The following is a 13,027-nucleotide window of genomic DNA, read 5'->3' as shown; positions in this document are numbered from 1 at the left end:
CATCAGTCAAGTTAAAAACTTCATGTATAACTGATTTCGGGAGTGTTTTCAGAGATTCATCCATAGGTTCAGTTTTTTCTAAGTCAATACTATTGCCTTTCTCATTCTTAGCTGGTGCAGGGAATCTTGCGGTTGGGTCTGTTTGATTGGGTTTTGGTAGTGTTAATTTCTGCACGGCAGTGATAACTGGTGCATCGGCCGAGTCGTCATTTCTGCAATTATCATCTTTGAATCCAGTATCAGATTTATGCCTCTCTAAATTTGGTGGATGAAGGTGTAGCTTCTGTTGTTCTTGTTGTTCGTGCCTGATAATAATCTCTTCCTGCGTCTTCTCTTCCTTGATAACGGCAAGCGTTAGATCGTTTTGAGTTTGAGGATCAGTTGGTACATTAACAAAAGCTTTTGTAATGCTTGGCAATTTGTGCTTCTTTTTGTCTAAAAGGTCTAGTATATTGGCACTTGGAGGCGATAGGTTCTCCTTGTCCTCTTTGTTTCTTCCTCTATTTTCTTTAATCAAAGAGAAGAGCAAGGGTTGGCTCTCTTCTTTGGGTTCTGATGGCATGAAAGGGAGAATTTTCGACAGATTGTCCATAGATTTTGATTTTACTTTTGAGTTCTGCTTTAGGACTCCAGGTATTGATTCAGTGGAATTATGAAGTGCTGGTTCAGTTTGTGCAGAAGGTAGTCTAGGCAATGGAAACTTCTTTTCAGTCAATTTCTTTTTCCGTTTTTTGGCTTCAATGGCTGTAAACTCCAACTCCATCATTTGTCTAAGGGACTCCCGAATTTCAAGAATACTCCGCGGTTTGATTTTAGGTTTGGTCTTGTAAACGGAACGTACTTTGATGCCATCGCCCGTGTTATTTGCTTTCCTCATCGATTCTCTCAGTTTTGTTTTTTCGTGCATCATTTCTTTATAGTATACAAGACCCGGTACTTTTGGTTTTATCAAAACCGACTTTCCTTCTTTGAAGTCCCGTATCAAGTGCTGCATTTCTGTGTCCTCATCCGGAATTATTTTTGACATTTTAAACGGTTCAACTTTTTTTGGTGGAGGCAGACTTTGTTCGGTGAGTTTGCAATGCAGATACTGAAGAAAAGGAATGAGATCTCCGTTTTTCATTTCCATCCGTGTTTTCAACTTTGATTTTACATACTCACGCATGACATCCAGAGTTGATGGATTTTTCTTGCCAACAAGTCTTTCAAAGTTTTTGGTGTCTAGAACAAATACTTCTGTATTAGCCGTACACCTTACGGTTTGCATGTAAGTTGTAAGTCCAATCAAAAGTTCGGTGTCACCGATTACTTCCCCACCCTGGACGGTACATAGATTGATTGTCTTTTCCTGCATTCTCTTTTCGATGGCTGCGTATCCTTCTGTCCGACGTATAACCAGGTCTTCTGACTTTGTCTCCCACACGGCAGGGTCCTCATATTTTTTTAAAATAGCGGCACGCCTCAGGTCTCTGCCAAAATCAGAACCAAATCAGCATCTCATTGAAATTATTAACCAAAGATCAGGAACGATTCGTAAAGACTTCTTTTCACAGGACACGAATCAGACAACATTGATTTTAAAAGTGTCTATTGTATGTATATTTCACAAATTCGAGATTGGAAAACGATCAGATCAGTCTCTAATGTTACGTCTAGCTGCTTAAAGTTAAGAAACAAGATTAGGTAAACTCGACATGCGTTCAATTTTCAAAATATAAATTTATTTCAATAAAATTTAAAACAAAAAAAGTGAAAGAATTACAAATAACTTAAGTGTATGAATTCATAGAATATTATCGTAAATTGTACTTCCAATTCTGACTAATCCGGAAACTTTCCAATGGTATTTCGAATGAATGTTCTAATGTGTTTATGTGCTACCGTGCTAGCACCACTGAAAAATTCAAATGTTTGTACATTAATATAAACCCGTGAACGTAGAATATCTCCGAAGCCTTTTAAAGTTGTACACATTCCAAGGGAATTATTTAAATATTCAAGTCCTTAATTCATTCAATAATGCAATAGGTACTGACTGTTTAAATCAAAGATTTTCCACTCCGCTAAACCCAAGGAACAAATATTATAAATAAATCACTATTTCTTCTCAACGACATTTACATAAACTAAGGAATAGAATACGTGGCGCATGTATTCTTATTATATATTCTCTATATACGCACCAAATCAACCAAATCTAAATTATTAAAAGTTTTTGAACAATTAAATCATATTATTTCAAAATATCTCAGTCATGTTCTGACCTTCTCATACTATTGAACCAATCAACAATTAGGACGTGCATAATAGCTCTACAGTGCAAATTCACCCCTACTTTCACGTGATGTATAAGTAACTTCCATTCAAATGAGTGTGCGGCAGATTTGACCGAAATAGTTGTTGACTTGACCTCAACGATCGGCCTTGATTTATGAATGAGATTCCTACAACATAGTGTACATGCACGTTACTATAGTGTCACCCGGCCACTGAATATTAGAATATAAGATATACATGTCATAAACCCAATGACTAAAATAAAACTATATTATAAATTAAATAAGTGACACAGAATTCGGTAACAATAGACAACCATACAGTTACCCCTAAAATGATGAATATGAAACTAATACCAACAACGCTCTATGTCCTTCAACATTATTGGAGATCATTGAAGAAAATGTTATTTTGCTGTATTAAACTTATGAGACTGAGATTATCTGAATTGTAGAACAAGTTTTTGCACAAACAACACACTCCCTTCACATGGATATAGATATATACATAGATTATTCTAAACAAAGGACATGACCTTTTACTACCGATGTTTAATGTCCACGAATTGTATGAATTAATGTAAAAGAACTTCTAGTTGTATGAAATAGGCCATAACGTTATACGTGATAACCAAGACACAAGTAATGTTGATAAAGCATTCTTATGCAAAACATATTTAAAAATTTCAAATTCTTGTATATATGCTTAAAGAAGTTGGAGTTGTTGCCCTATATTTACCTTAGATGTTCGAATTCCATGGAGATGATATCCACGCCAGCTTCGAAAGGCCAAAGGTTCTGGTACTGTTTCTGATGCTTCTTTGGTTCTACAATTATCTTGGCGCCTCCTCTGTAAGAGGAAAGCAAATAGAATGGAGCATGTGTAATCTGGCCACGAAAGGCACAATCATGTTAGGCCGAGGTGGGCAGTAATCCGGCCATGAAAAGCACAGACACATTGGACCAAGGTGGGCAATGATCCAGAATATTAAGATATTAAGAGTCACACCTGTTGCAGGGCTAGCTGTTTCCAGGATGGCGCGCTATCTTCTTTCGAAATGTCGCCTCCACGCGAGCTTGATTTCTGCCATAATTTTGAAGGAATGTCTGTTCTTGTTTTTGCATATTTCCAATGAATTTGTGTGTGTGTGTGTGTGTGTGTGTGTGAGTGTGTGTGTCATTGTGTGTGTGTACTGTGACCTTTTTTTTACCTACTTCACCTGAGCAGCAGTTGGATTATTGGAAGATATGCTCAGATCAGAACATCCGATATGATCCTTACATAATCCTTACTTTGGTAATATTTCGGTTAAGAACATACGCATCACAGTAAGTTACCTCCCCTTACATCTCATATAACGCCACTGCCACCGAAAGATGAAATTCATAAGGAATTTGTAGAAAGGGTTTTACTCCATGTAGCCTTGTTTTTGAAGGACTTTGCCTAAAGTACTTGTTAAAATATAAAGTGTAATGTAAACTAGCAGATTACTCATTGTCAAAATACTTTTATCAATTTTTTTATAAAAGAAAATGTATCGCTAAAATCAACAGCAATGATGTTCCAAAGCGAGGTAACAACGGATTGTACAGTCAGAGGCATTGTTCATGACGTCATCCTGGGAGCAGTTTGGGTCACACAATAAGTGTTTTTTTTTTTTTGTTTTTTTGATTGGATATGGTGTAAATGTTTGATTGAAGAGAGATCTATATTTGATTCCCAAGTTGTTCCATCGTTATTTACTGTGTTGTCCATAGTGCATGATGTCATGTTGTACGTACAATTAATGAGTCTAGTGCCAGCGGAGTCTGAGATTAAAGTTAGGTCTACCATTATAAAAGCGAATGCCAATTTTCCTAGCTCTATTTTTATGTGTTTACCAACATTTTTAAAGTGAATGATTTTGTGCAAAATTAGTTCATTCATTGTCCACTTCGCTCTTCATTAGGGTACTATATGGGTCATTAATGTACTATCTGGGTCATAAATGTACTGTCTGGGTCATTACAGTACTCTCTGGGTCATTAATGTACTATCTGGGTCATTACAGTACTCTCTGGGTCATTAATGTACTATCTGGGTCATTACAGTACTATCTGGGTCATTAAAGTACTCTCTGGGACTCAATTGTCACTTCCTTATATGTGAAATAAGGGCCCCGAGTGGCCTAGTGGTCTAAAGCGCTCTCCGTTACGGATCACTGCCATCTCACCTCTGTTTGCGTGGGTTCGAGTCCAGGATTCGGCCAATGTGGGTATGTGAGAAAGCTTGCCAGTAGCTTCTCGTGGGTCGGTGGTTCTTCTCGGGGTTTTCATGGGTTCTTCCTCCACCATTAATACTGGCCTCCATGCATAGCCTATCGTGTGCTGAAAAATGGCGTTAAACCCTACAACAACAACAACAACAACAACAACATATGTGAAATAACTTTGTTCACATAAGATTCTTCATGGTTCTTTTTGAAAAACTATTTAGTTTTGCGGAGTCGGGCTGGCATGGCTCTGAAGGTGATAATCACAGAAGGACGAGCTTCGTCGTGCCCACTCTTATTACTGATTCTTCTTCATTCTCTGACGAGAAGCACGTTGGTTATGGAGTTTTATTTTGATAGAAGGTGGCTTCAAAAGTGACAGCGCTCATCGCCAACCGGGGCCTTAACCAAAAACTATTGTGTGCTACCTTGGGCAAAGACGTTACTCGGATCTCCTATGATGATTTTTCCATACGGATCACCTCATGCGGTTGTGGTAAAAGAAAAACACACAGGATGTGATTGTCCAAACTACTTGCCTCCCCAGACAGGTCGCCGACACTTTCTTTCACTTCGATACTTCGACTGTCGCCAGTTTCTTCCGCGAATGCAGATTGGTTACTACAGTTTACAAGGAAGACATCTGTCATTTACATGTTTCTGACGAGCTATGTTTTGATACTATCAAAGGATAGACGAAAAGTGACATCATTCTGTTGTTTCGTCTACAACTAGCAGATTTCGGTACTGTATGGCTGAGGAGAATAACACTGCGGAACGTTTTCGAGAAGCCACATTTTCATGGAATTTTCGCGCACCCTACACTAATAACAAAGGTGGATTTCGGGCACAGCAGACAACGCCGATATGTGCCAAATGCCATTTTTATGTAATCTGGCGCACTTTTTCGCATGGCTGCCTTAGTGTCTTAGAAAACAAAATAAATACGCCTGCGTCTGGTGTAAAAATATGTGGCGGGGATAGATATCAAATTCCGTGATACAACTGAGAAAAGGATTATTTGAGAATCGTTCGAAGTGGTTAAATTAGGACTAAAGTTTCCATCCTTAATAACCAGGAATGTGGACATGTTCAGGTTCGAAATGGATAAGTTTGTATTTGCGGGATTTCAAGCATGTCAACTAAAATGTTAACGGGGATATTTTTTCTTTTAAAAATAAAATTACTATTGGAAAGAATATTTTCTAGAACTCTCAGTTTTTTCCCCCATTTATGAATTTATTGCGTGTAAATTCCGTTTCATGGTCAGAGTTGATGATGAGTTGTTGTCAGAGTTGTTGATGAGTTTGGATTTACAAAGGTCAGATTTACTTTTGTGAGTACACATTATGTGGAAAAGATTTTTTTCTCGTAAATTTAAATTAGTTAGGGTCCTTATAGAAAGCCATAATTATAAAACACTGAGTTCAGCATCAACTATCGTCACATGAATACTACAACCCTTTCGTCAATTCAGGAATAGGTATTGATGGCCTTGTTGTGTTGAGCTTTGATCCCAAACGGCGGCGATATGCTGTGTTCCCTATACCATACTGATAAATCGTGTTCCAAGATTCAAAACAAGAAGAACAATCATTGGTTCTCATACATACATGGACGCAGATAAAAGCATGTAGGTACAAGCCCGTAAATACATATAACTGCAGTGACTCACCTAATTAAGAAGCGAAGACCCGTTACAGGTTCTCCTTGTTGCACTATATTTGTATCAAATATAAATGTCTCTTTCCTCAAACTCATTTCCAGGAGTTTCTTGATTTTTTGAGTCATGTGGCAGAAGAATGGATGAGCGTCGATAAATTCCCGAATCTCAGCATATTTTCTTTCTTGCTCGACCTTATAATACAAGCAATTATAATGTAAGCAATTACAGAACAAACTACGCTGTAATCAATATTTACCTAGAATTACCGTAATGACAATACACTCGTAAATTAAATTGTGATTTGAAATTTGTCATGAATGAGAGAAAAGGCATTGATTTGAAACAACAAAATAAATGGAATATTGCTGCACTTAGGCGTACCTTTATGTACGTAATTCTTAAAAATGAAACATAATTTAAGTTTTAAGGATATGTGTATTACTTTAAAAATAGATTTAAAAAAGTTTAAAATGTATGTGATTTCACACATCAATATGATCAAAGCGTATCAATAAGTAATTGACTGAACTCAAAAAGAGTTATGTAATCATTTACCCCGAGGGGAATTGTAATTGGGCTTGTGATGATGACATTTTTGAAAAGTGACTGTAATTTTAATGATTACATTTGAAAGCAATTAACCACCAGGCTGGTAATATAATCTTATCTAGTTTCAGTCTGGAGCGATTTAAAGCACACGCGTCTCTGATGATGTACATAACTTACTGTTACTGGTGGAGCTTAAATGATTGATCTTCCAGAGTTAATGATAGTATATCATGAACCTATTTTCTTGTTTTTCTTGGCAATTTATATGCATGTCTCGTTTAAATATCCTTATTGCGCCCCAATGATCACATAAAATTTGTACCCTGAGTGCCCTGTCAAACAGATCCTGCCCGATAACCATCAGATCCACATCTTCATCGGAAATAATAGTAGCGTTGCGAATAGAGTCCCTATGCACCAGCGCCACCTCACCGAAAGCCTTTCCTTGATCTTGAATTACGAACAACAAATTTGAAAAGCACCATTTTCTCGTTTAGTGACAATGCAGCTTATGTGCAAACACACTTAAAGAAAAAAAGACACGTAGACAGAGGCAGATACAAATATAATGGAAGGAAAGAAGAGGGTAGAAATAATAAATCAAATCTTATCATTGTACAGGCAAAATAGAAAGGACGAAATAAACGATAAGGAAGGATATACGTCTTGTATGTTACACATCAAAATCTCGAGCTGACTCCTCGACAAATTTGCAGATTTTTACATTTACTATTGGAATGGTCATATCGAGTATTATATATCGATTATTATATATCGATTATTATATGAAGAATGAGCACAGTATGCTGATAAGAAAATTAAAACTGGTTGTTCATGTAAAGTTAAAGGTCTTCTTGACAGGGTAGCCTTGAAGGTGAAGACAAAGTTTACGTATTAATAAATGTGTATTGAGAATTATATTTGAATATACCGAAATGAAGAAGAAAAAAAATCGGTTATATTATAGCTGACTTTTCTTACCATATTTCATAATCAATTTTCCATATTTGCTTCTGTCCAGCCGTACAAGTTTATTTTTCTCCTCTTCCGTCTGGACCCGTTTTTTATCCTCTTCTCCTGCATCATCCTCATTCTGACCGTCCTTAGATTCTTCGCCACGATCCTTCTCGTCCGCTTTGCCGTTTGCTTTATCCTTTATTTTCTGTTTCTTTTTCGGCACGTCTTTTGATGGTTTTTGTGCAGGGAGAGAACCATCATCCATTTCTCCCGTCAATTTAGGGTCGATGTAGATTGACACAGATCCCTTCAGAACTACGTAAAAACTGTACAAAGGGAGTAAAATCATGGATTAATGCAAGTCCGAGATCAATGGGACGATAAGCATATAACTGCCTTGTCAATTTTGTTAAATTGGTCAGACTATTATCTAACAAAAGAATTAATCTGAAAAATGGCTCTCAAATCTTAAGTACACGGTTGTGGGATTTTAAAAGTGCTTTGATTGCAATTTACATTTATTTAGGATAGCGACACTGATAGTTATGATTTGTTATGTTCCAGTAAGGCTTCTTTAGAACGTGGGTAATTTTGTAGAAATTAAATTGCTTTTAGAAAGTGCTACGTAATCTATGCATCTTTTTCTTAAAAAAAGATTATGTCCCAGTTGTTGCTCCACAAATGTAGCCTATGATGAGGTAAACTAATGAACCGGAACTATTGAAATGTAGAAATATATATAAACATTATATAGGGTAGTAATATATTTCAAATAATCGTAACATCACTCGGTCGTTCAGTAAATGTGATTTACCACCTCAGATATGGTCGTAGGGGTTTGACCATAAATTTTGTTGCACTAAGGCTTACAATGCTCCGATTGTGGCTCTGTATATTGTTGGTTGTTAACAAAGTAGTTCCGAATATATTTCCTTGTGGCCGTCAATTATATACCAGGTTTCTTTTTCTCTTGACGTAATAGGCCGAGGATGTTCCGAGTGATCTTTCAAGCTAGAAAAATACTTTACAGGTTCTTTATATTCGGGACATTATTAAGCATCCATATTAGAGTGAAGAAGCAAACAAAGTCTGATTTCGTGATTTCACAGAATTAACTCAAAACAACACAAAACAACAAAAACAGATCATTGCTGGTTATTGAATAATCTTACAAGCAATAATTAAAAAGAAAACAAAATAAAATTCAAATATTCCTGACTAGTGGTTCAATGCAGACGAATACAAATGTTGCCTTACAATGTCTTTGGCCACTATGGTTTTTAAAAATAATTTAGTTAAGTATGTTTACTATACCTTGATATCTCAATGAATACCCGAAATGACAATCAGTATGAAACAGTAAATAGTTTTGTACAGTAGTCAGGAGGAGAGATGTCTCCCTGGCTCTTTGATGCTTTGCACTTTGACCGCAAACTTTGGACTGGTAGTACAGAACCTTAGAGAGACTTCTGATTCAGACTTCATGATTTAAACGTTACGCCTATACATTAGAATTTGGGAGCTTCAAACCTCGTGCTTAAGACTCAGATACCGAAATTCATCGGTATGAAGTCCAAAGTCTAAAGTCCGGATTAAGAATATGGAACTTCTTCAAGTCTGAAGTACATGTCTGAAGTCCGAAGTGTGAAGTTGAAAGTCTTAAGTCCCTCGTGTACATCTTTACAAGTTAGAAGTCTCAAATCTTAAACCAGAGGTTCCTATAGCGCTTTGATACAAGTTTGAAGTCTGAAGACTTAGTCCTAGATACGATGTATGAATTCGTTTGTCTGAATTATACAATAGGAAATATGAAATAGGAAGCCAAGCATACCTCCACGACTTTCCTACGTTGTGATATGGAAGTATTTTTGTGCATTGCTCCCTTCTAATTTAACAATAATTCAAAAAGCTGATGCAGTACGTGCTAAAATAAATGATTCTCTAACATTTTACTCGAAAGAATGTTCAACGGCTGTTTTATGTTTCGTTTTAATGTTATAATACGTATTTATGCATAAAACAATGTATTCTAACCGTATCAAAGTTCGGAAGGATCAAAGAGGGAAAACTGATTAGGAAATGCCTAAAATGCCCAGTGTTGTATCCCTTTGTATCCCCTTTCCCCGTTGCTAATTGTTTAGAACGTGTTGTGATCATCCCGCTTCAGGGCAACTTTCAACGGAACCATCTCGTGCAAGAGGTTTTTGATTTTCGGTTGAGTCCATCTGGTGTAATTGGTTTCCGATTATCTTTGTGTAAAAGACACTGGTGTAAAAGGTTTTTCGGTCCACAACCCTGGTTTAGTTTTAACACAGATTTTTTGAATCAAATCTGAACGCACTCAGTCATGATGAAAGGTTGTTCACAAGAAAAATAAAATAGGAATAATATGTGCGACTATAACTATCAAAAGTATATTCACAATTGACCTTGTGATAGGTCCAAGGTTAATCATATTAGCCCAGAATTTAACGCCTGCGTAACTTAATGTGGACCAGTATGACTGATATAGGACTTACACAATGCCAGTAATAAACCTTTTAAATGACATTTTTATTAATCGGTATAATGTCACAGTCCCAAGGTCTTAAATTTAACTGCCTAAGTATGTATTTGGTCTACTACACTGAAAACAGTAGCTCATGTAATGTCAGAGCAGTCTTTATATGAGGGTCTAGAGAGGGTTATACAGGGATTTATACGATGATCATAAGGTGTTAATCAAGACTTAATGCAGGGTCATACATGTATTTTACGAGCATTTATAAAGGGTTATACAGGACATTATAGTGTTATACGCGACTATAGACGAGACTTATACATGGTTATACCCGTTTTAGACTCGGTTGTACACAGGGTTATAGAGGGCTTTATCAAGGGTTATAAATAGGTTTATAAAAGGAATTTTCCATGATTATGCATGACTTTGTACAATGCTTTAAACAGGATTGCAATGGTGCAAAGTTTTGTAGACAATTTCACAGTACATTCCGTCGTGGTCAGCGTGACACGTAAACATTAAGTTCATCGTACGGAATAGACTCACAATAAATTACTGACTGCGAGGGATGGGATGTGCTCTGTTTGGGGCATGAACTGAATTTGTATTAGATATGACAGAGTAAGCTCAAACAGCGTAAAATGACAGGGTCGAGTCAAGCCAAAACAAACTTTTTGGGAAATCTGGCGTTGTTTTAAACAGTTGTCATAAAATGATATGGTCCAGAATAGTTATTAATAAATGCGGAATAGACAGGATTATTCTGACTTCCGTGGGGATGTTAAAAGTTTGGCGGTTAGAGAAAGCAATTGACTGACTAAGCTACATAAGGGGTGTATGTGTGCCCAAAAGGAATTCAAGGTTTTAAGAAATTCTCCTCGTAAAATTAGACAGCCGAAGTTTCTAAGGCAAGCCAGAATTTAGCACCGGTAAAAAATACGTATTTCTGATTAGATTGTCCAAGGGACAGGTGTCGGAAAGCTGAGGACACGAAAGGAGAACGATTCACTACATTGAAAGAACGAGTCTCAATAATGCACAATGAAATAGCTCCATATCTCTACCGCCAAGACGATGACCCGCAGAGAGAGAAAGAGAGAGAGAGAGAGAGACAGAGAGACAGAGAGAAGGCATACGGCAACGCAGACCTATCACCAACAGTACTTTGGAAGAATAAAAACGCAACCAGGTGAAGCTGACATGTTCGATCAGTCATATGATGAAATTTATTCCATCGGTATACCTTAATTGCTGTTAGACTGAGGTGACGTATTCATATGTCACATCAAACTAATTCTTTCCCTCGATTAAGAACAAAACACAAATATGATTTTGTCTGTATTACATAACCCTTCTTTTATAAATTCTAAATGTTTTACCCGTACATTTTGAATGAAATTAAAGCAAATTGTACGTTATAAAATTTCGATTCGGTGCGTCTAAGAATACGTCAGTGAGGACACCTAAATAGTTCCAATGTGGTTATCTGATAGGAAACAGCTTAAGACTAAACGGGTACGTAATTTAAACAAATGTGTGGAACATGAGATGAAAAAGAAATGACCTCTACGTCCAGCATCTCTCCTGAATAACAAGCAATGTCCAATAGCTTTTAAATAAGGTTTTCAAACAGTTAAAAAGCAGAAATCTCAAAACACGCTAAAGCACGGCATCAACAGTGTTCTGTCCCATAAAAGCAAATTTAACACGCAACCAGTGCACACGTTATTAATAGTTAGAGTCTGACATAAAATTATAGAGTAGTATGTGACAAACGCGTTCGTCTGATATTAAATTGTAGAATAGAATGTGACAAACATGTTCATCTGACATTAAATTGTAGAGTAGTATGTGACAAACATGTTCATCTGACATTAAATTGTAGAGTAGTATGTGACAAACGCGTTCGTCTGATATTAAATTGTAGAATAGAATGTGACAAACATGTTCATCTGACATTAAATTGTAGAGTAGTATGTGACAAACATGTTCATCTGACATTAAATTGTAGAGTAGTATGTGACAAACATGTTCATCTGATATTAAATTGTAGAGTAGTGACAAACATGTTCATCTGACATTTAACTGTAGTGTAGTATGTGACAAACGTGTTCATCTGACATTACATTGTAGAGTAGTATGTGACAAACCTGTTCATCTGACATCACATTGTTGAGTAGTGTGTGACAAACGTGTTCATTTGACATTACATTGTTGAGTAGTGTGTGACAAACGTGTTCATTTGACATTACGTTGTTGAATAGTATGTGACAAACCTGTTCATCTGACATTACATTGTTGAGTAGTATGTGACAAACGTGTTCATTTGACATTACATTGTTGAGAAGTATGTGACAAACGTGTTCATTTGACATTACATTGTTGAGAAGTATGTGACAAACGTGTTCATTTGACATTACAGTGATGGAAGTCATCGTATGATACATTTTTTCTGCTTGTGCCTCTCGTCGCATATAAAATTTTAAAACTAGTTTCATAAATTCCATAGTAAATAAAAACACGTAATATCCTCTACCAAAGTAACAAAGAAAAATAATACTAGATATTTACTCTTTCATTACTTTGTAAGACGTGACTGTATCAGTAAATATCATGGAACATTCATGCAAGTAAATAAATGTAGATCTTAACGTACAAATTGACAGCAATGATATGACAAATTATCTATGTATATTATGTACGGATACGCATACATGCAAACAGACGAATAAATTCGCGGAAAGGCACAAAAAGACAAGAAAAGTAATTTAAATAAAGTTATTTGTGGAATTAGGTTTACAAGTAAGTTAAATTTGTAAATTAGATT

General features: G+C 36.3%; 1 protein-coding gene across 5 annotated transcripts in view; it reads right to left on the bottom strand.

The window, feature by feature from the left end:
• The window catches only part of LOC149776085 (uncharacterized), a 53,295-nt gene that overhangs the window by 4,175 nt on the left and 36,093 nt on the right, over positions 1–13,027 (bottom strand). For all 5 annotated transcript variants that reach the window (XM_089942366.1, XM_089942367.1, XM_089942371.1 and 2 more), the window contains 5 exons: positions 7,725–8,026; positions 7,066–7,193; positions 6,204–6,385; positions 3,016–3,126; positions 1–1,469 (listed from right to left, as the gene is read on the bottom strand). The exon at positions 1–1,469 is cut by the window's left edge and continues 326 nt beyond it. In XM_089942366.1, coding sequence (XP_089798492.1) covers positions 1–1,469; positions 3,016–3,126; positions 6,204–6,385; positions 7,066–7,193; positions 7,725–8,026 — 2,192 coding nt within the window. The remainder of the gene's footprint in view (positions 1,470–3,015; positions 3,127–6,203; positions 6,386–7,065; positions 7,194–7,724; positions 8,027–13,027) is intronic.

This window comes from Sinohyriopsis cumingii, chromosome 18 (assembly GCF_028554795.1).
Source record: "Sinohyriopsis cumingii isolate HCF-2022 chromosome 18, ASM2855479v2, whole genome shotgun sequence".
Lineage (NCBI taxonomy): Eukaryota > Metazoa > Mollusca > Bivalvia > Unionida > Unionidae > Sinohyriopsis > Sinohyriopsis cumingii.
This window is presented reverse-complemented; position numbering and strand designations above follow the sequence as displayed.